This window comes from Meriones unguiculatus, chromosome 12 (genome assembly GCF_030254825.1).
Source record: "Meriones unguiculatus strain TT.TT164.6M chromosome 12, Bangor_MerUng_6.1, whole genome shotgun sequence".
NCBI classification, from domain to species: Eukaryota; Metazoa; Chordata; class Mammalia; order Rodentia; family Muridae; genus Meriones; species Meriones unguiculatus.
In genome coordinates, this window is record NC_083360.1 from 96,844,802 (window position 1) to 96,869,240 (window position 24,439).

Here is a 24,439-nt window from a genome sequence, read left to right on the forward strand (position 1 = left end):
ACCATCAACCAAAGATACAAGTTCCTGCTGGGTTTGGTGGCACACATTCTTGGGAAATAGAAGCAAGAGGATCTCTGTGGGTTCAAGTCCAGTCTGGTTTACATTGTGAGCTGCAGGACAGCCAGGGCCACATAAAGACCTTGAATAATAATAATAATAATAATAATAATAATAATAATAATAATAATAATAATAATAGTTGCTAAGAAGCTAGCCTTGTCTAACTGAGAGTTAGGGCCTTGGGGTTCTGATCATATTCATCAGATTGGATTTAGATGTTTGGTCAGTAGATGCTAAGATAATCAGGAGCGCCTTCTTCCTTGGAGCTACCTACGAGGTGGCTGCCATCTGTTTTGAGGCAACATGGCTGCCCTCCGGCCTCTGGTGAAGCCCAAGATCGTCAAAAAGAGGACCAAGAAGTTCATCAGGCACCAGTCAGACAGATACGTAAAAATTAAGCGAAACTGGCGGAAACCCAGAGATATCAACAGCAGGGTTAGGAGAAGATTCAAGGGCCAGATCCTGATGCCCAACATTGGTTATAGGAGCAACAAGAAAAATAAGCACATGCTGCCTAGTGGCTTCCAGAAGTTTCTGGTCCACATTGTCAAAGAGCTGGAGGTGCTGCTGATGTGCAACAAGTCTTACTGTGCTGAGATTGCTCACAATGTGTCCTCCAAGAACCGGAAAGCCATCGTAGAAAGAGCAGCACAGCTGGCCATCAGAGTGACCAATCCCAACGCCAGGCTGTGCAGTGAAGAGAATGAGTAGATAGATGGCTTGTGTCCGTGTTTTATTTGTGTTTGAAATAAAACCACAAAAACTGCCATGTTGATTAAAAAAAAAAAAAAAAGATAATCAGGAGCTGGGGGAGGGAGGGATGCCCAGGCGACTTTCGAGTGAAGAAGCAGTGCTGTGGCCCAACCTTCGGTGGGCAGCAGAACCCTCTCTGACCCCAGGGTCAGATGCAGGGATCTTTGCAGATGACGATGATCTACTGTCCGCCCTCCACCCCACCTTTGGTATACTACAGTCTTGGCCATGCAGAGCTACTGAAGTTCAGGCTGCATCTTTGCGAAGATCAGGGAGAGGTACTCTAGAGACCAGCAGCCAACACCCAAGGCACCTGGCCTAGGCTCCTTCCCCTGACACAGCCACCATCTGTCCTTAACATTTCAGCCCTACAGTGAATGCTGGAATGCAGGCAACACACACCTCTTCCTGCCCTGCCAGTGCCTGCCCTGAAGCCCAGCTCCCTTGCCCATCCTTGAGAAAGAGGATCAATACTTGCAGGCAGCTAAATTCAAGCAACAAGGTTTGTTCCTCCATAACTGCCCCCTCAGGAGACTCTGATTTGGTTCTTCTTTTTCCTACCACCCTTCTCCACCCCAATCCCTTCAACCCCCCACTACCAGGTAGGAGAGAAAGGATAGACTGCTTCCTGCTGATTAGGGGTGCAAGCTCCTTGGGGCAAGTTTCATCTTCATCTTCAGGATATCATCAACCAGCAAAGAACAACCACCGCTTCTCTTGGGGCTCTGGCACTTTGACAGCCTTTGCGGCATCTCTAGAACTCCAAAGGTAAACTGTCTTCAGCTGGCAAAGTCACGCCCTGCGCCGGAGCAGGAGACACGTAGCTGCTGTTGGCTGCCAGTCTGAAGCAGCCACATATCCCGCACCTTGGATTTAAACAACATAACTGGGTTTTTAAAGAAACCAACATCCTCACTACACTCTGCCCTGCTCTTGCTCTCTTGGGTACTTGCCCCCTGGCCTAACACCGCTGCTGCTCCCCCTCCTTCTCTAGGCCCTTCCTTTCACTTCCTCCTTCAAACCAGGCTGAAGTGTGAGTTTCACTCAAGCCGCAGTCCTGACCTTCCTCTCTAGGCCTCTTCCATGACCTCAGCCATTGTTCCCACAGCAGGAGGAACTTGTCTTCACATCTGCCCTGCGAGAGATCAGAGGCCGCACAGCGCCCAGGAACCAAATGCCTCCTTCACACACACTCTGCTGGGTCTGGCCACCAGACTACACTCGTTCTACCTATGTTGGTGGGGTGCACAGCTGGGTGGGGAGACTTGACTTGGAGAGGGGCCGATTAGGAAGCCCAAGGGAGGCTGAGACTCCCAGCTGTATTTTTCAATTCATTTTTATGAGTAAAAAGTTTGATAAACAGATTCCACACTGTGACCGATTTCTATGTTTCTGCTGGCTCCAAATGAGCAAAGGGCGGATTGTTTCTCTCAGCCATTCCTCACACTCCAAACCCCACGCACAGCCCACAAGCCAGGAGAGCATGAGGAACAGGCACAAGGACACAGCTTTGGAGACTGGAACCACACCAAGAGAGACAGATGCTTCCGGAATGTCTGTGCTTCCACATACACAACATTTAAATAAGGCTGGTGGCATAAAGTCTTGGCAAGCCCAGGCCTTTGCAACCCAGTCCACACAAGGTGCACAGACTTTAGCAATAGACAGATCTGAGCAGGTCTGCCCAGCACGGGGGCAAGTCGAGTCATCACACCACTTAAAACATTCAGAGCTCCAAGAACAACTTCCTTAGGCACTCAAAGTTGGGATACATTTTTACTGTTCCCACTACGTTTCCAGGCTGTGAAAGGGCAAGGAAAAGCAAGCATCATGTGGGCTAGAGCTGTGAATCTCAAGTTCTAATGTGCATAAGAATTATTTATTATGCTGTTTTCTTGGCTCCTGTTTTAATCAATAATATTTTTGAATTTGTAACAAGTTGCCAGGTGCTGCTGTAGGTCTGAGGGCCACTGGAGAAACTCAGGCTGGCATTTCCAGCCTCCAGTACACCAAACCAATTGCGTCAAATTACTTTCTTTTTACGTTACATTGAACTGAACCCAGTTTTAAGACCAAAAAGAAAAGCATGGTGGAGTCAACCCGATTCCAAAAGAATACTCAGACTCCTAGAATCACCCTCAAACCCAACACTTGGACAAAATCATTTATAGATTTGTTGTTTTTTTTTTTAAAGCTTAGTCATCATTCCGATCAGAAACTCAGAGTTGGAGGTTTGACTGCAGAGTGGAGCAGTTTTATATCAATGAACAGACAGAAGGGCAGGAAATTTCATTTTTCAGGTGTTAGGCCATCCTGTCATCTGCATGAAATAGTGAACCTGAACTAAAAGGGAATAGAAATCAAGGAGCAGTTGGGTGGCTGTACAAAAAACAAAAACAAACAAACAAAAAACAGCTTTGATTTTGGGGTCAGAATAAGAATAGCTGGAGAAAGAGAAATAAAAAAGCCAGGCTGATAGTGGAGAAAGGAAAGCGGTCTAGGGTTCAGCAAAGGACACACTTGGCTTGTTTGTAGTGAGCGCTAATTCTAGCCAATTCGAACCACTTACAACCACTACTAGAGAGAACCGTTTATTTAAGGGAAAGGCTTGGTGTGGTGACACAAACTAGACTCCTAGAACTTAGGAGGTAGGGGTAGAAGGGTCAGGAGTCAATGTATTCTTGGCTACACGGCAGGCTGGGCTGCCTTAGACCCTGTCTTCCAATAGCATTGCTCAGAAGAGCTCATTTTGTAGCAGGAAGCAGTTAATGGAGTTGGCTGGTCAGAGTGCGAGAATAGGCGCTCAGTCCTAAACAGGACAGCTATATTAAGATCCTACCCCAGACACTCAGGGAACACCTCAGAAGAAGAGGCACAAAGAATGGAGGAGCCAGAGGAGGGAGGCAGTGCTCGAAATCCTGGGTTCTAGACATGACCTGCCATGCTCCAGGGGCTAGCCCTAACCCACACGCAACACCAGCTGGACTTATTTTTAAAAAGATACGAAGTTGGGAGGGGAGTGTTCTGAGGGCAGATGGAGAACGTTTAAGAGGAGAAATGATTGTTAAGTGTATGAAACTCCCAAAAATTATATTTTTTAAAGGAAGAAAGACTATGACTTGATCACAGAGACCAGACTGGCTCAATATAAAAGGAGATAACTTTGGCCCAACCACTCTTAAATATTTTAAAAACGTTTAGTTTTAGTAATTGTGCATAAATAAGACTGATGTCCAAAGAACTCCGAGGGAGGAGATATTTCAGAGAAGAAACTGGAATCATCTGTACGTCCTTATTATTGATTAACCGCTCTCCTAGACACTACCTTTCTCTGTCCTCCAGTCCCCATCCCTGTTTAAACCTTTAATTCTTAGTGTCCCCTTCCCCCAACCTTAATATCATGTGTTCTAACTCACCCCTTGACCCCTTAAGACAGTTTCTCCTACCTTTCCCATTTCTAGTTCCCTGAACTCTAGAAACACTCCAAATGAAACACTCTATTCCACTGGTCTATTTATTTATTTATTTGCCAGTGCCATTCTGTTCTTATTACTATGTATCTGTGTAACTTGACAGCAGATATAGCATACTTCCTGCAGCACCCTTCTTGCTCAGGATTGCTTTGGCTAACCAGGGTCTCCTGTGCTTCCATAGGACTTTAAATGCTTCTTTCTTTCTTTCTTTCTTTTTTTTTTTTTTTTTTTTTTCTTTTTTTTGGCTATTTCCATGAAGAATGTGAACTGGAATTTTCGCTAGCTCCTGAATATGTTCTCCAACTTCTACATATTGGAAACATCCCCCATATTACACGTAAATGATATTTGAAAGTTATGATCTTGTAAAGGGATTAATACATCAATAAACTAATAGATCCATAAACTATCACACAAGTAGCTTTGTTATAAGCTGAGAGCTCTTTCTGGAAACTTCTTCAGCCTCAGCATGTGATGTCTGTTCCATACTGGAACTCTGGAGGATTCCTACCAAGGCTCTCTTCAGATGTAGCCCCTCAACCCTGAACCACCTAGACTCTAGGAGACTACAAGAAATGTGGGTGTTTTCTTTATAAGGTTTTAGTTTGTGTTAATCAGTTATAATGACATGAAAACATGAGGAAAGTAGAAATGAAGGGATTTCAGGTAACACAGAGTTGAGAAGCAAGGCGTCCTGTAAGCTCTGAAACTCCTACAAAGGTAAGGACCTGGGAAGATGGCTCAGCCAGTAAAATGTTTCCCACAAAAGTGTAAGGACCTGAGTTCAGATTCTGAGTCCTCACCTAAAGGCCTCAGCATGGCACTGCAGATCTAATCCTAGGGCTGGAGATGTAGAGATGGATGGCTCCCTAGAGAGGACAGGCAGTTCCAACCAAATTAATGAATTCTAAGTTCAGTGAAACCCTGATTCTCTGATTCACTCACTCACTCAATAACTCAGTCAATCAATCAATCAATAAGATGAAAAACAGCCAAGGAAGACAGTATCAACTTCTGCCTCCATACAAAACACACACACATATGTGTGCATGTACATACAGGAAAGAAGAAAAAAAATGTAGTTGGAGCTACAATTCTAGTACTTAGAAGACTGAGGCAGGTGGATTGAAGTGCATTTAAGGCCAAACTGTACTACAGAATAAACCTTATTCAGAGAGGGGTTGGAGAGCTGGTTTAGTGGTTAAGAGCACTTGCTCTTCAAAGGACCAAGGTTTAATTCCCAGCACCCACAGGTGACTTATAACTGTCTAAACTCAGTCCCAGGGGATCTGATGCCCTCTTCTGGCCTGTATGGGCATGGCACACAGGTGGTACACACACATACATGCAGACAAAACACTCAATATACATAAAATAATAAATAAATCTTTTTTTCAAAAAGGAAGAGGAAAATTCTAAATTATGCAAGAAGCTAAAAAGGTCTCCAGACAAGATATGGCAAACCTTTGCTTTTTAGAAGAAAAAAAGATCCCTCAACAAAGTGTAATGTTTAAGGGGAACAGAGACTGTCTCTGACATGAACTCAGTGGCTGACTCTTTGAAACCCCCCTCCCTCCAGGGAGAAGCAGCCTTGCTAGGCTACAGAGGAGGACATTGCAGCTAGTCCTGATGAGACCTGATAAACTAGGGTCAGATGGAAGGGGAGGGAGACCTCTCCTATCAGTGGACTTAGAGAGAGGCAGGGAGGAGATGAGGGAGAAAGGGTGATTTTGGGAGAGAATAAGGGAGGGGCTATAGCTGGGATACAAAGTAAATAACCTGTAATTAATATAAAAAAATAAAAATTAAAAAGTGTAAGGTTTATGAGTCAAGATTGATGGAAACTAACATAGTCTTAGAGACATAGGCAAAGCTGCTACCCACATTTTCTAGTTCTTTTTATGTATTTTCTACTTTTTCTCCTTCCCTCAGATACTGATGGGGTCGCTAGGTCCCCCAGCTCTGTGTATGCATGCTGGGGCTCCATGGGCTTGATTTTTGATGGTGAATTGGGCATTTATATGAGATCTGGCTGTTCGCCAACTGAACTTCTTCCCCTGCCTTAGGCACCTGGGTGGGTGTTAGAGTCCATCTACTTCTGTAGAGACATGAAATGAGCTGGAGGTGATACTACACGGCTATCACCTCAGTACTGGGGACCTGGAGGCAGGAGAATCAGGCCAGTCACAGCTACCTGAGACCATTTTCAAAAGAAGCATAACCCCCGCCCCCCCCACACTTTCTTAGCTTCCTTTGCAGCTGCATGATCAGCTCAGTTAGTGAGATGCCCATCTTGATCTTGAGTTGGGAGGTAGTGATGCATAGACAAAGTTCAGTAGAGAATCCTCACGATGGTGGGCATGTGTACACGCTCAACTGCCAACAACAGAGTCTTCTCTGAATGGGTTCATATCACACCAACTCAAAGCCAGGATTTCTGGTTGTCCCTGAAATTCCCCTACCTACCCAATGGGTTATGCACAAATTCCTTCTTTACTTAATTCAAGAATTGTTGGTTTCTGTGGCTCATAACCTGGAATCACAACCAACATAACTGGTCCAACTGCTGTTAACTGGCAGATTTACACATGTTTTCAAAGTTTCTTGGGCGTGAGGCTGGCACTTGGATAATCTTCTGTGTCTTATTAACCCTTTGAGCAGGAAAGAGGGAAAGGCTGCCAACTAGACAGAGAAAATGCTTATTTGTTACCTAAAATGATCATTTTATACTTGGTTAAGTTAATCTTTTATACATACTTAGCTATAGATTTTTTTTAAAAATCATATTGCCCATCTGTATACTTACAAGACAAAACATAAGAAAATTAACAAACTATTAAAAGAATTAAGATTCAAAATCCAAACCTGAATCATTTCTGTTTTCAGAATTGAAAAAGAGTTTTTATTGATTATTCCCCTAAGAGATAGTTTATACACTATGATATGTTCTGAATACAGTTTTTCTATATAAAACCCCAATTTTGACTATTATCCCCAAAAAGCTCTCTAAGATTTTATTTTAAATAATTCAGATGTGAATATACTATGAAAATAGTACAAAGATGAGCCAGGCACCGTGGCGCAAACTTGTAAAGCCAGGTCTAAGAAGGTAGAAGCAGGAAAATTCCCATTTCAAGGCCATTCTTGACTACATAAGAAGTGAGAGGCCAGCCTCGGTTACACAAAGCTAGTTCAAAAGCAACAGTAACAACAAGAAGAGCCCAGAAGCCATGGGTTATTTTAAAAACTCCTAGTGCTGTGTGTGGGGTGCCTCCTTCTGAACCGCTGGGCAACAACCACTGAGCAGCTGCCACTGCTCCTGGCTGACCACTGGGATGAGAGAGTTAAGACCCGACCGCTGAAGATGCCACACAGGGCTGTGGTGGGGTTGAGGGAATCATGCTGGAACTGACCTGGAATCTTGCCCCCTCTGGGCTAGCTTGTACGGTGCCAGAAGTTGTTGTGCCAGAGGAGAGGAGCCATTAATGGTCTTGAACGGTCTCATCCAGCTGCAGGTCTGGCACACTACAATACCAAGGTAACAGGCAACATGTGCCTGTCAGGCCCCTGGGGCAGTAGTGGCACGATTATGGGGTATCTGCTTTCTGGTAAGATCTGAGACCCACTCCACAGCAGAGAGCTCATATCTGGTACTGTGCACATGATCAAAGCCCAATGGCTGAAGTCATAGGCCCTATGGGTAAACCTATTGCTTTTGTTTTGCAAAATTATCCTGTCATCAAAACTGTTTTTCAACCAAAGGTAGTTAATGCAAGAAACACATGGCTGGTCAAAGTGCTGAGAATAAGTGACTACTGAGTGGTCATCCCTAAATAGGATGTCCATTTCACTCCCTCCAAAGCTCAGAGAACATCAAGGAAGAAAAGGAGGGGAAAGAACGTAAGAGCTGGATGAGGGGGAAAAAAGTCATGAAACACTGTCCTCTGGGCGTCACATGGCTATTAGACTAATGAGCTCACAGTAGCTGCAGTTGCCTAGAAAGGGCCTTTTACAAAGCAGGGCCTGTCAACATTCAGTCACGGGGGGGAGGGTCTTGTGTGGCCCTCCCCCTCCTGAAGAACTAATGACTGGTGATGGGAGATGGGAAAGAAGAGTCATTGTCTTCTACCACCGGTAAGGTGCCTTATTCCCCCGGTGCATACATAGCTCACAGCCACACCCACAAGGGCAGCCCTGCATAGTGGGTCACAAACAGTCATGAAAGTGGGTAGAGATGGGATGCAGGGTAGGTGGGGTTGGGTAAGTGTGACCAGAATGCATCATATACACGTATGAAATTGTCAAAGAATACAGCCCTTGTATCGTTAAAGGCATTAGGGTGCCACCTCTCTTCTGTCTCGGAGACTTTCTTTAATGCTGCCAGGATCCAGCCTGTGAACTCAGATGCACATACACAGGCAGGGACAAAACTATCAGATTGTCCTCTGACTGAGGAAAGTTAAGATGTGAAAGGAAATAAATCCACAGGTTAGTAACAGGGAATACTGTAAAAGGAGGTGGTTATTGGGAGTATTACAATTTCGTTGAATTTTATATAAGATATTTGTGTGATGAGCTGATCTCATTGTGTAACTTCTGATGAGAGAGTTGGGCAAGACTGAAGAAATATGACACTAGGAAGTAGGATGGTAGTGAGTTGCCACCTGAAGGTTCAGTGGTTATTGGTAATTTAGTCGTAGAACCATTCTGCTCCTGTTTCAGAACATTTTTGGAGCAAAGACTAAACTACCCATCAGTGACTGAAAGGAGCAGGAAAGAAGAGGGCTGGTGCGCGGAGGAGATGGAGGCGAACTTTCTAAGTGAGAGCAGGCTGCCCTCAGCCCTCGTGTGAAGACAGTCAGCGTCCAGCTGGCGAGTCTTCTCAGGTGGCCCATTCTCTGTCCTTCCCTTCCCTTTCCCTGTTGGTGTCTGACAGTTACAAATATGTCTTCTGGTCAGTAGACTCCTCTGGCTTTTGGTGCACTGAGTATTTCAAGAGTGTTGAAGGTAGGAAGAGCAATCAGGCCAGGCTATTATCTGCCCTAACACGATTCACCACGTGCCATGGTCAGTAGACTCCTCTGGCTTTTGGTGCACTGAGTATTTCAAGAGTGTTGAAGGTAGGAAGAGCAATCAGGCCAGGCTATTATCTGCCCTAACACGATTCACCACGTGCCATCACTCTGCCCAGCAAGGACCAGAATTGGCACAGGCTTCTTTCTTCTGACTCTTTCCTGTTAGGCAACACCTCTGCGTGGCTGCAGTTCTGGTAAGAGCTCCCAGCTCTCGTCCCTCCCTGCTAGAACTTCCCAGTATGTGACTCCTGGATGCATCGCCCTCCCTTGTCCGTGGCCTTAATGTTGTTCACGCCTTTGCAAAGCATCCCTTCGCGGATTCTCTCAGTTATGACACCTAGACTTTGAGCGCACTGTCGGCTTCCTGTTGAGGGCTCCCTCTTCCCTTCAGGAGTGACTCACAGCAGCCTGGGCACCTCCTTCCTGCTCTGAACCTCAGTCCTGCAGCAGACACTAATCCTCTCCTAGGTGATGCACTCACACTGGGCCAGGCTCTGTTTTGCCATAGGAGGAAGGCCCGAAGTTGAGAGAGATAAAAAACAAAAAACAAACAAACGAACAAAAACAACCTGGTCACAGACCAAAGCTGTGTTTTACACTCTAATATTCCACCAAGAGAACTGTAAGTGCAAGAGTTTCTGTGCGCCCATCACTTAGCTTTCAGACCTCTGAGTCTGAGGCCAACCTGCTCTACACGGTGAGTTCCAGGCCTTCAGGAGCTACATAGTGAGACCCCAACTCGAAAAGAAAAAGTGGAGAGTGGGCAAGATGACACACATGCTTGTCCCTAAGTCTAATGACCTGTGTTTGCTCTCGGGCCCCACGTGGTGGAGGAAGAGAACAAACTCCCCACAAGTTGTCCTCTGACCTCTTTAACATGCCTGCAAACACACACACACACACACAGTCTATTTCTCCAGTGACTTGGGATTCAAAAGGCAAGGGTCATTACTCATTGCCCCCCTCAAATCCCAATGACTCCCCTCAAATTTAGACTCCCAATTTCAGACAATCATCTTGCCATTTTTAAGGCTTTTCAAATTGAACATATGCAAACCAAACCTATTTTTCTCTTCCTGCCCCCAAACCCTGGGTGGTTTCCAATGTTCCATGTTTCATTTCACTGCGCCATTAAATCACACTGTTGCACACAACAGAAACCTAAAAGTTGCTCTTCATACTGTCTTCTTCACCCTTCTAGAAAAGAATTTCCAAATATTTTGTATTTTATCTGTGGACGTTATCGTGGATCCATTTGCTTTAAGCCACCATCAACTCGTGATAAAACATTCATGACTGTATTATCACACTTGCCTCAGTAATATGGCAAACTACTGACAAAAGCAGCTTAAGGAAGAAAGTGTTTATCTTTGTTGGGTGCCTGAGGCAGCTGGTTACATAGTATCAGCCCCCATGGCTGGTATAGGAGGAGCAGAGGAAGCTGGTTACATATATCAGGCAGGGCACAGCCCACCATGGCTGCTGTAGAAGGAGCCGAGGCAGCGGGCCACAGCACCCAGTCAGAAATGAGAGGTAACAAACTGACTGTACTCATCCCACTTACCACATCAGTTAACCTTACCCAGATAAGCCCCACAGCTGTGCCCAGAGGTTTGTCTCATAGGTGATTCTAGAGATCCTGTTAGGCTGACATCCAATATTAACTATCCAACAATCTTTAGACACAAGGCCTCACCTCCTCTCTACACCATTTGCCACTCAGATCTGTGGTAGTTAAGCGTCACTGTCAACTTGACTAGGTGCACGTCTGTGAGGTCATTTCTACGAAGCTTTAACTGAAAGAATCATGCTGAATGTAGGTGACGTCATCCCCGGATCTGAGGTCCTTACTGAATAAAGGGAGGGTGTGGAGAAAGCAAGCTGAACAGAAACACTCAGCCCTCCTGTTTGCTGACTGCGTCTGCCACACACTTGGCCACCTTCCTTCTCCATGACAGACTACATTCTCAAAGAAAGAACCAGTTCAGGGGAAAAGCCCCTGGCAGACCTCAAGCTACCCTGTGAGGATGCAAGGAATTCTGTGGGTTTTCTGTCCTTTCTAGAGGCTCTGGCCTTTTATCCCCTGTGGCCCTCCCTTAGGACTCAGTGATGGAAGGCAGAAGTTGCGGCACTTAATGGGCCACTGGACTCTTGGGTTTGTCATTTCCTTCTGATGTTAGGAGCAGATCATGGATGATCTGTCCCTGCAAAGGCTTTTACCTTCAGAGGCACAAGGAGAACGCATTCTATATGGTTTCCTTAAGGGGCTCTCAGGTGGCAGTAGGGTTCTGGCTGGGCCCCTCATCACGAGTTATCAGCTTTTATTCATTTTCCCTGGCATCTAATTAAAATCGTTTGGCTACAGTGCTTATGGCCAAGTTAATGTCTTCCTCTTTAAGGGTTGAGAATCAAATTCATTCCAGTTATGAGGAATATATTTAAGAGGTAAGTTAATAAGAACCAAGAGGAATGGGAATGGTTGAGGAATCCCCCTTTCGTGTAGGAGCCTGAGAACTGGGATTATCAAGCCTACCCCATTCTAGAGTGGTCAGTGGAGACCCAGTTTCCTGGATGATAGGGACCAAGGTCCGAGTCCATTGGACCCATCCCCACCTCCCACCCTCCAATCTCTGTGTGTGTGACCACACTTGAACCTACACACGTGTGTGGATCCGTGGGTACACATGTGAGTGTCACTGGTCAGCTCAGGTATGATTCTGCAGGGTCTCCATCAACCTGGAGCTCAGCGGGTAGGCTAGGGTGGCTGGCCAGTAGGCCAAGGGTTCACCCGCCTCCCCTCCCCAGCACTGAGATTACAGGGTGCACCGCCACGCTAGCTTTTCCCTGTGGGTCTGGGCAGGGGTGGTCAGCCTTGCTTCCTCACGCCGGCATGGCAAGCCCCTTACCAGCTCAACTGTCTCGCTAAGCCCCAAGCCTCTCCCTATTAATTCCTGCGTTTAACACCCATGGTACAGATAGCTTTTGATGGACCCCACCTCTGCTTCATACTGATTTGTCCTGAAATGGCTGCCTGTGCTGAGGCTGGGAGTGCTGGCTTTGCCTGAACAGAGGTCCACAAGGAAGAAAGGAACTCTCCAGGCTCCCACAGGAAGCAGTGGGGCCACAACCCCACCCCTGCTGCTGCAGACACTGTCTGAAGCCAGGGCTTGACCAGCAGCGACCAGGGGCAGATGCGCACACCAGCAAGAAGTGAAGCTAAGCAGGCAAGCCTCACTGCTCTGTCCCGAGTGGCGTCTACCCTGCCGCCAGAGCACGCCGCCATGCTTGGACAGTCTTCCCCCTTCAGCAAATCTTTCCTACTCTGTCCTCACAGACCACACTGGCCCAGACTATACCTCTTAGTTGACAGCAGGTACAATCAAGTTGACCGTCAGGATTAGCCGTCATAGATGGCCACTTCTCTCTTCCTTTCGGAAGATGAGCCAATTTTTTACATTTGCTCATTTCTTGCATTTGAAGTACTCTTTGGTGACACCCTTGGCTTTAGATTGTCATAGTCTTAACCACTACACAATTACAGCCAAACGCTTTACAGGGTTCCTCTTGATCAGTGTACAGAGGCCTATCCATTCCTCAGGGTTCTTGCTGTCATCAGCCTTAACACAGACAACAGATGCTCCGTCCATAGCACGCCTACAAACTTGACTTAATGCAGGCTCTTCACAGTCGGATGCAGCACAAAGGTAGGCTTGGCATTTATTTAAGTGCTGTGAGATATCACCAGAGAGGACTGATCACACTTGGGGTTAAGCCAATATAAAGTCTTTTTTTTTTTTTTATTAAAAAAATATTTATTTATTTATTTCATGTATGTAAATGGTGTTTTCATGCACACTGGAAGAGAGAATCAGATTCCATTACAGATGTGGTGAGTCACCATGTAGTTGCTAGGAATTAAACTCAGGACCTCTGACACAGACACTCCTCGCTGGCTGGTATATCTCTCAGCTCCCTCCTGAAACATTCTCTGTCTATAGCCAGGGCTTAGAATTTTCCTTCTCTCTATTCTTCCTGTTCTCCCAGATGCCCTTCCCTACATAATCCAGCCATTTTGGTTACCTGGCCCTTTTTCTGAATACCCTCTACTCTCCTGGCTCTCCCCTCCTGATCCCCTCGTCGCCTCACACAGCCCAGCTCAGGGTCATGTTCACTCTGGACTCTCCCTGAGGTCCCTGCCTCTGGCTGTGCTCTCCCTTTTACCTACAATAAAGCTCCTCCCCCATACCCAGGAGCAGTCATATCCTTCCTTTCTATGTCTTTCTTTCACTCCTAGGGTGCTGAAACCCCAGGATTGGCATGTATGAGTTCCCTTCCAAGGAACTCCGCCTATCTGAACTGTTTGTTTGACTTTCCTAAGGTTTGTGTGGATCATTTGTTTCTGCTTGCTCCAGCCATCCATCAAATTTGACCCCTAACTCTAGAGCCCACCTTCTCATCTGCTTCTCCCCTCCACGGGCTCCATCCATTCCTCTCCTCGTCTAAGCCACAAGTGTCTCTCCAGCTCCCAGTGCCTCTACAGTCTCCGGAAGCACCCACCTGAGCACTTGTCTTGCATGTCTTGGCGCTGGCTTGCTACACATGACTGGCTATCTCCACTACAGACACTCAGCACCTTCCTTTCCCGCTGTTCTCTAGTGTGCACTCCCCTAGCTTCCTTAAACCTGCCCCAGCCTGTGCGACCCCGTTCTGTGGTCTCTGGGCTCTGCCTACAGTCCTGCAGCTGTGCTCTGAGCTCCCTCTCGAGCGTATAAAAATTCCCTTCAGTAGGGTTTCATTTTTCAGCTCCCCCCACTTCTCCTTGGACTACAAACAGCTTGGCTTCAGTACAAACCGAAGGCCCCAAACTGGCACACTTAATCACTGAATGCTCACAAGTTGTAACAGCTGCCATTGCACACACAAATGATCTCCACGTCTCTCACATATAAACTTGCTCTGCCCGACACTTCAACTTTCTACTCTTAAAAATCATCTCTAGGATTTCTCTGACTCTGCTCTCAGAAAATCTCTTAAAACTATGCTGTAAACTCTGTCTCAAGATTTGTAAGTTCACTGGGTACAATTTAAAAAATATATAAAATCTGTAACAAAATTTAGCTTAAACTTGTAACAAAAAGTTGACAGTTTAGAAACTTATGCATACATAATTTCAGTTTGCTACAACATACTATGTAAATGATTCGCTCCTGTTTGGAATACACTATATATGTAACTAAGATAAAACTCTTGTATAAAAATAGACCTAAAAGAATAGATATTTTAAATAGCAACCACATGATTGATGGCCATGTTTACTGAGGAGTACATGTCACGTGACTCCACCATCTTAAGATGACCATGTGGTATAAAGCAAAAACTACAAAACTCAGTCCTGATGGGCTTTTGGGTTATCACTGTATCCCTTTTTACACAAAAAAGGAGCCGAATAATTTACATAGTATGTTGTAGCAAACTGAAATTATGTATGCATAAGTTTCTAAACTGTCAACTTTTTGTTACAAGTTTAAGCTAAATTTTGTTACAGATTTTATATATTTTTTAAATTGTACCCAGTGAACTTACAAATCTTGAGACAGAGTTTACAGCATAGTTTTAAGAGATTTTCTGAGAGCAGAGCCAGAGAAATCCTAGAGATGATTTTTAAGAGTAGAAAGTTGAAGTGTCGGAATCAACAAAAAGTCTCCAAAATATTTTGAATTAGGGTGGATTTTTGTACAATAAGATTATAAAGTTATGCGCAAGTCAATAGAACCTAACGTAAAGGTGTATGTCTGACTAGTTATCGATCACTGTTCAACACCAAGCTACTACAAAACCCTAAATAAGGAACAACATATGTTTGATAAATAAGGTTTATAAATTCCTAAAGTGTACTCAGATTAACAATAACTGATTTAAGTGTTAGCTATTTGAATAGATGGAGTCATATAAGAAAGGTGATATTCTGTTATGGTGAACTATAAAAGGATCAGAAAAGTTTCCAGTCTCCCTGTGAAATGTATTTATGGCTTAGAGTTGACCATGTTTATAGTTTAATGTTTATTTTAATGCTAAAGGATTATCAATTATATCTTCAACTAAAATTGTATTTTTTAATATTTGTTTGTTTGTTTGTTTGTTTGTTTACTGAGGCAGGGTTTCTCTGTAGCCTTGGCTCTCCTGGACTCACTCTGTAGACCAGGCTCACAGAGACCCGCCCGCCTCTTTCTCCTTGAATACTGGGGTTACAGGTGTGTACCACTTTGCCCAGCTTTCAACTCAAATTTTTAAAGCTCAATTTAACAGGAATAAAGCTGTAAAATCCTTGTCTTATAAAAGCTACCAGCTTAACTGAATATAGAATTTAAAATGGTTAATGAAAACGCATCCCATAATGGACATGCCCCTTCCTCGTGGGAACCCTGTGGTCTCCAAAGAAGACAGATGGGCACGACAACTCCACCTGAATTGTGGTAACACTGGACAAAACTACCCGTGTCTGGCCTGCTGCCAGGGCTCTGCCCAAACTGTGGACACTGAGCTTGATTGCCCCGCTCTGCCTGGTCAGAGTAAGGTCAGTTTTCCCAAGTTCCTTCTCCACAAGAAAATCTCTCAGACTTGTGCCTGGCAGCTGAAGAAGGCCACTGCTGCTCCGTGTGGGGTCTGAAGACTAAACGCTGTCCTGCATGACAGCTGGAGACCTATAACCACTGCCCCCTTGAAGCCATGGAGAGCACGGGAGCCTAGGGACACCATCTAGGCAGCGGTAAGTCTCTGTCATTCTAACCGATGCATAAGCATTATACTTCCTGCTATAATTTACCCGTGTCAGGTCTCTGATGATACTGAGGAACTACAGCGCTGTCAGTTTAACAGCAGCAAGCTGGTGCTCCTTCAGAGGCTGCAGCTGCCCTGTTAGCTCCTTTTAAATCAGGCCTCAGGCCTGACCTTCCTAGCGCTACTAGGTGACCAGCTGAGAAAGTCAGTTTACCTTGTTTCCAGACTCTGAAAAGAGATAAATTCCAACCCAAGAAACTGGTAACGCGGTGCCACCTTCCAGTTTCGCCAGGGAATTTCTAAATGTCAATGAAAATACTTTAACTGTGCTGAAGGAACCTGGTTTTTATCCAGTTTTGCCTCACATAAAATCTCGTGCTCCTTTTATAAAAAGTCCTTATTTTATGTGCCTGGGTGTTCTGCCTGCGGGTATGTCTGTGCACTGTGTGTGTGCCGTGCCTGTAGAGGCCGGAAGAGGACAGCACATCCCCTGGTGTTTGTGAGCCACCACGTGGTACTGGGGATTGAACCTGGGACTTCTGGAAGAACAGCCAGCACTCTAACTACTGCACCATCTGCCCCAGCCTATGTCATAGAAGTTCCTACTTTTATGACATTTATTGAATGGATTATATGATATGGGATTATTACCAAATTATCAAGCACACAGATCCATAAATTTGCCATCTTAGTGCCCTGTATTTTCAAGACATTAAAAGAAAAATTGGCAGAGAAAAATAATTTACAATTTTTCCAAATGGGGGGGGCTAGAAAATATCTAAATTTAAGTGTGAGACATATTAGAGATCCTTTTCTACAGAGAAGGGGACCTGGCCTCAGGTTATCTCCATTATCTGTTACAGAGGCAGGTTTGGTTTTTGTTTTCCAAATATATGTGTGTGGGTATGTGCACATGAGTGTGGAACAGAGAATCAAATCAAATCCCCTAAAACTGCAGTTACAGGTGGTGCTGAGCTGCCCAATAAGGGTACTAGGATCCAACCTCGTGGCCGTCTACAAAAGCATTCCATGCTCTTAACCTGTGAGGCTTCTCCCATCCCTTGGGGCAGTTTTATTTACAATCCCAGCTGAGAACAATGAGGTATTATAGATCTCACAATTTGGAAAAGAACAGTTTTGTGGGATTTACAACTTCTATCCATCCAGAGGCCTGGTGGAGTCTTTGTCTACCCGTTTGACGGGAAAAAGTGGTGTCTCTGGCACCTTTTCTTCGCAGCTCAGCCTCGGCTCCCATGCCTGCATTCCGCTCAGCACTCTAATTTTGCAAGGGACAAAACCATCATGAACTGGTAGTCAAAAGAAGAGACTCGGTGTCTCTGTTTATGTTTTCTCAAGACCAAACCCTCGCGCCGCTGTACCTCACCCCACGTCCAGCAACGATGTCCACCACTGTCACCACACCCAAAAGAAAGGCCAAAGGGGATGTTGAAGGAGATAAAGCCAAGGTGAAGGACGAGCCACAGAGAAGAGCTGCAAAGAACACACGTCACTAGCAAAATGTCTCCCAAGCTTGACTGAAGATGGAAAACATTTTTTCCTTCAGAATTTTAAAAGATGCTGTTGGCTCCCAGAAGGGAAGTTGGGGTGTTGACACGTGGTCACCATGGCACAAAATGCCTTGTGGTTTGGGAAAACTCTAAATTCATTTTTTTATTCTCCTCTCCCTGTACCATCAACATTGACTTAACTCCCTTAAAACCAGAGACCTGTTGGAACCTGACCCCCAAAACTGGTTTTCTGGTCTACTGGCAATCTGGACTTTGCAGTGACACCATTGAGTGTCCTCAGGAGAGTTGTGGTTCCTCTCATAAAAAACTGTGGATCTTCAGATTGAGAATAATGCCATTTTCATTTCATTTCCTGAAAGTCAGGGTCGGCTTCTGAAAAGCTGTTAAACAACATCCTTAATGCGAAATGTCAACCCTCAACTCTGAGATACTTCCCCCTTTTCAAAGCATCAAATGAAGATTTCACTGGGCTTTACAGTGGCTTTCTGATTTTGGTACTCTATACAAGAAGGGAGTTTGGAAGTTCTTGTATACTGTTAATGACTGTCTGCCCATGTCCTGCTGAAATGCCATGATTATTTATGAAAACTATCTTTGATAAAGCTGGGTACATTAGGCTTGGAAAATAAAACGTTTTCTCTGGCTAGAGCTTCAGGACAGGGTCACGTGACAGTGCTCACACTCCATACAATTTGCCCAAGAAAGTGCACAGTGAAATATTTTGTTTGATTGATTTTTTTTTTTTTCTAATACAGGGTGTTATATAACCCATGCTGGCCTCATTATGTAGCCAAGGATGACTTTGAGCTCCTGGCCTCCTGTCTCATCTTTCAAGTGCAGAGATTATAAATAGGCACCAGCTCATCCAGACTACGTCAAGACCACTGAGCATCTTCTTGGAGTGGCTGGGGTCAGAAGTGTTCGGAATTTGAGATATTCTGGATTTGGTGATGAGATGTCTTGGGGATGCGACACAGCTCTAAAGATAAAATTCACTTACATCTCATTTACAGCTTATCTACAGAGCCTGAACGTAATCTTATCCAAGATTCTTTCTGTGACACTGTTTTGACTGTGACCCATCACATTAAGTCAGGGGTGGATTTTTCACTTGTGGCAACACCTCAGCTGTCGTGTGACTTTTCACCCTGTAGCCATAGTGACAGGAATGATGATATTCTAGAGACACGTGTGCTCATTTTCAAAAGCCATCAGATTACTGAAATGAACCTCAATAACTTGAAATTTCCCTAAGAGTCTCCAGCTGGGAGAAGAAAAAGATGGAAGCTTGGTGCCAGCCTGGTGGGGAGCTTCTGTTCTAGAAAGAGGTTTCACGCAGCTCTGACACGTCAGCCCACCACGGAGGCTACAGCCCAGACAATGATGATGGGCAGGGCTACACCTCACCTAGGGAAGCCTAATTATGAACACCTCAAACCTCACATTAGGACCCCAACATGGACTATTAGGAGGAGGTCAGTGATCCTCCCTGTTTTTTTTTTTGTTTGTTTTTTTCAGCATGGATACATTGAAAATGTGTGTGGTGTGTGTATCATATATATATATATATATAATTTTTATTAATTGTTAATTTATCTGGTCTATTGAAGACAAGTGGCTGAGCTTCATTTGTTAGGACTCTTCCAGGGTACAGGCTGTGACCCTAGCAACTCAACAACACTGGAGAACATTGACAGACGAATAAGATTTTATCCAAATCTAGCTTTTAAGTCAATAGATTTTTTGGGGGATACTTACAGGAGCATGGAGGACTCAATGGCTGCACAGCTGGGAAGTTCCACCCCTGTTGGGGTAATTTCAAAAGTACATACAAATAATGTTTATTATTAGCCCTATAATTATCAGGATGGTATTATTTTTTTAAGATTTATTTATTACTTACATACAACATTCTGCCTGCACACCATATCTCACTATAGATGGTTGTGAGCCACCATGTGGTTGCCGGGAATTGAACTCAGGACCTTTGGAAGAGCAGCCAGTGCTCTTAACCTCTGAGCCATCTCTCCAGCCTACAATGGTGTTATCTAACCTGCATAATCAATAGACACAGACACCTGTTGTACTTTAGAACCTCCCTATTTCAGCTGGGACCCTCTAAATCACCCTCCTCACATCCCAGCCCTCATGCCAGGCTATCTGCTCTAATCATTTCTATCTGAACTTCTTCCCACTCACAGTCCTGAAATACTCGCTACTGCTCATCCGATGGGCTGGTTTTCTCCATGCATGATGATCTGGCTATGTGATTTTCCCAAGCTAACCATCGCGTCTCCTCCTGTCTTCTTTCTTTTTCCTTGACCCATGACCATAGACCTTTGAACCTCAAACTCCACCTCCTCTCTTTTGCCTAATCCCAAGCTTCAGCATTTTTTATTAACCAATCAACTTTAAATTGGGTGGAGCAAGGTTTACAAAACAAGGACAGGTATGCGTGAGAATGTCAGGGTAGGGACCAGATCTTGGGGGCAAGTAATTAGCATTAAAATACATAGCACAGAACAACCCCAACACAGTCCAACATGGCTGACTCATAAGCAGAAGTACAGCAAGGAATCCCGGCCCCTGCACAGTCACACATCTACTGCCTGTGAGCCCAAATCCCCCTTACTACCCAAGCCCATGTGCAGCTGAGGCAGGAGTTAGTGACCAGAATCTCATGTAAGGATCTTATAGCTGTCCTTACAAGAGGGAGATGTTCACACACACACACACGTTACCACTGCCATAGATTAGCGATCAGCAGTAGTGTTCTTGTTGCTATGACTGTGGCCAAGGTCAAGCAGTCAAACTCGGTAACAGTGATGGACATGCCACACATGGAGGAAATAGTTACGCCACATCAGCATTCAAATGATTGGTTTTGGGGCATTTTAGACTTTTGAATTTGGGATGTTCAATCTGTTCACTTAGTTCTGCAACCTCCATCACGTCAGTGTTAGAGTGGTCTCAGCACCCTGTAAAGGCGTGCCGTAATCATTATAGTCACCAGCAGTCAGTTCCCGTGTGCCCCAAGCCTTAAGCAACTATTCATCTTTTTTTTTTTTTTTTTTTTTGGTCTTACTTAATTTGCTACTCCAAACATATACACCTATGGGCATTTCCCACGTCGCTTACCTGCATATGTTTTGGTTGGTCTTAAGTCACTTCGTTTGCTTATTTGTTGTGGGGGTGTATGCATGTGCACCGGGGCAGGCATATGTGTCTAAGCTCACAGAGATGGCCCCACTGCTAGTTTCTTTTTAGAGACATCAAATGCTTGCTATTCTAAGACCATTAAACTGGTATCCAGTTCATACGGGTCCTAAACTTCCCAGTTTGTGGCTTTTGACTTGCTGAGTCAATAAGCATGTCAATAATCACCCAAAATGTCTGACACAATTTACTAATAATATGAAATGGGAAAACACAGTGAACAAAGATTTTTTTTTTTCCTAGAACAAAATTTTGTTTTGTTTTTTCAAACTACTTGGCCTCATCAATTCATTATTTGCTTTTGCTTTTGTTATTGAAACAGGGCCTCTGACTGGAAACTACCAGTCTGCCCTGCTTGTTAGAGCAATTAGTTACAATGACTTCTGGTGAGCCCTTGGGTTCTTTCCCCACTTGCTAAAGAGCTGTAGGATTTAAATCACCTCTTCTACTGTTCCGGTTCTCTATTGCTGCACAAAAAAACTACCCTAAAGCTCATTGGCTTAAAACAGCAACAGACGCCATGTGGTGTTATGTGTTAATGGGTCAGGAATTCAGGAAGAGCTCCCGTAGAATGTTTCGACTTAGGATCTGTATTAATTGCTTTTGTTGTTGCTAAGCAAACACTTAACAAGAAGGGACAAAGAAATGAAGGATATTTGTTTGTTTGTTTATTTAGTTGACTAGTGGTCTAAGGGTTTTATAGCCCATTATGTCAGGGAAGGCATGATGGTTGGAAAAACTCAAGTCTATTACTTGCTACTTCCTCACTTTTCAAGGGAACCAGAAACATAGAGAGGTAAAGCAGCAAGGCCATGCTGTAATTCTCAAGCTCTGCCCTCCCCAGACCCATGTCTTCCACCTCGTCTCCTCAAACAGCACCACCAGCTTGGACCAAAGGCTCAAGCACACGAGCTTTGTGCAGACATTTTATCACGCAATCAGATATGACAGGAGAGCGGAGAGCAGGCAGTGGAGGGGCGGCTGCCATGCTGCCCATGTGTGAGTCTCTCTACGTGGGTTAGCCGTGCTTCCTCCCAGCATGGCTGAAACACGACAGGAGTATTTCTCACACAGGCTCAAGGCTCTAATGCAAGGTCCAGATGGAGCAGAAAAGAAAGACAGGACAATTATGGCAAAGGAGCCCCTCACCCTGCCGTCTGGTTGAAGCCTCGCACAGGCTAAGCACGACTTTCAGCACAATTTACCTTAGCAATGACGGTCGCTGGTAAGGAGATGATATTCCTTTCTGTACAAATGGCTTATGTTACGATAGCAACGAGCCAGGCGTGAGGCAGAATGGATGTGACCTTGGACCAGGCCTCCTTTCCCTCACAGACACTTTTAGGACTCTTACCAGAACGATCTGTTAGCAGTGGAGCTACTCTACTGCCTGCCTCCCAGCATCCCTTATCAGCTGTAGCCGTGTCAAGCTGAAGCACCCTGTGATGTCATACAGCCTCTCTGGGAGCCCTTTAGAGATAATACGTTTCAAAACACGAATTCAACTTCCTGGGTATTGGCAGAAAGAACCATTTCTGCATTCTAAAACAATACAGCCTGTGCTATTCATTCAGGGTAGTGATCGCCAAGGACGGGCTCTCCCTTGAATTCCGCTGACCGTTGGTGTGATAGGAGACAGACATGGCTAGTCACTGTCCACGTAGCCTACTGGCCTACTTAGGAAAAGAGAATTTTGAAATTTTGTTCTGAAGAGAGGGCTTCTGTAGCATGAAATTTTTTCCCTTGTTCTCCTGTTTAAAACAATATCAAGTCCTTCTAAAATAGTGGTGTTGGACATATGAATTGCATTGCTATACATAAAATAAAGTCTGGGTTCTGAAATAGTTAATAAAGATAATAGTTTCAAACAAGATGGCGTCACTGGGAAGTTCTGAGCAAGGCCCACACGGTGATCTCGGTGACACACTTTCTTCTAGAGCATCTTCTTCTTTCTATCCCTGACACATAAAATCTATACTAAAAATGTCTCTAAGCTGCACATGGTAGCACTGCGTTCAATCCCAGCCCTCAGGAGGCAGAGGCTGCTGAGTTCGAGGCCATCCAGATCCACATGGTGAGTTCCTGCAGCCAGGGCTACACAGTGAGACCCTAGCTCAACAAGTAAATCAAAATTTCTTTTTAACAAATTCCACGTGTGTCCACCCCTGCTGCCACTGACCCGGACATCCGGGAGAGTCGGCACGCCCTGGCCTGAACAGCTGCACAGCGTGGCTTCTCAGTGACCATACTCTGGTCAACTGGTCGGTGCGATCTGGCCCAGTCTCAAAGAAAGAAGCCACAAGATTCTTCTCTTAAGGGACAATGCTCAAGGAAGCTGCAGAAATATTTTAAAATTGCCTCTGCTGACTACATTCATTGGCCTGTTGAAAACAATCTTTCTCCTGCCCTTATTTCCTGATTTTTTCCCACTCCCATGATTCCCTTTACATGTTTGAAGATTCCCAGGGGTCCTGCAGAGACTGATGCACCAACCAAGGACCATGCATGGAGAGGACCTAGACTCCCTGCTCAGATGTAGCCCTTAGGCAGCTCAATCTTCATGTGGGTTCCTTAGTAAGGGGAGCAGGGGCTGTATGTCATGAATTCAGTTGCCTGCTCTGAATTCAGTTGTGATGCAGCTTTGCCAGGCCACAGAGGAAGAGGACCCAGGCGGTCCTGATGAGACTTGATAAGCTATGGGCAAGATGGCAGGGGAAGAGAACTCCCCCTTTTAGTGGACTAGGGGAAGGGGATAGGAGGGAAGAGAGAGGGAAGGTGGGACAGGGAGGAGATGAGAGAGGGGGCTATAATTGGGATATAAATTGAATAAAATGTAAAATAAAGAAATAAATAATAGAATTTTAGAAAGATTATATTTCTAAAGTCATACCAAGGGACATATATTTAGTTGTTTTTTTTTCAGAACAGTAACTTCAATAAATTTATATGTATTTAAAAAAAGATGTTTGAAGATTTAAAACTTCCGTTTTAAGTATTTTGTTTGGTTCTTTATGTGTTCTTATACTAGGCCTAAATGTTTCCTGCTGTTCTGTGCAGTTCTGCCTACTTCCTGTTTGGTTAACTTTTATTTCCTGTACTCAGTCAAAAGGCTTGGTCAAAGTTGTAAACTTCCATTATGATGTAGGAACTATGTTCTATATTCAAATCTGTCAGAGTCTTGGGCAAGAGTAGGAGTACAGTAACTGTTAAACATAATAAAGAAAATTTAAATTCTGACCGGTTTGTTGGCATTGTTTTTCTTTACTTTGTTTTGTTGACTTCGTAGCCTAGATTGTCCTGGAACACTGTATAACCTAGGCAGGCCTTGAACTCATAGCAACTCTCCTTCTTCAGCTACCCGCCCCAACCTCCTCCAAGTGCTGGAACCGTAAGTGTTAGACAGCAGACTGGGCCATCTTCATACTGATAGCGTTTGTCACGTGTGGCGAATGGATATGTCTACAGTCCCATCCCCTGGGATGTGGAGGCATGAGAGTCAGGAGTCCCAGGCTAGTCTCAGCTACACGGATACCTGAGCCAGCTTGTGCTGAGATCC

General features: G+C 44.8%; 1 protein-coding gene across 1 annotated transcript; it reads left to right on the top strand.

Moving 5' to 3' along the window:
• Positions 1-323: 323 nt before the first annotated feature.
• Positions 324-822, top strand: LOC110539940 (large ribosomal subunit protein eL32-like). Its single transcript, XM_060365256.1, has one exon. The coding sequence runs from the start codon at positions 364-366 to the stop codon at positions 769-771; it is 408 nt and encodes a 135-aa protein (XP_060221239.1). The 5' UTR covers positions 324-363; the 3' UTR covers positions 772-822.
• The last annotated feature ends 23,617 nt before the right edge of the window (positions 823-24,439 follow it).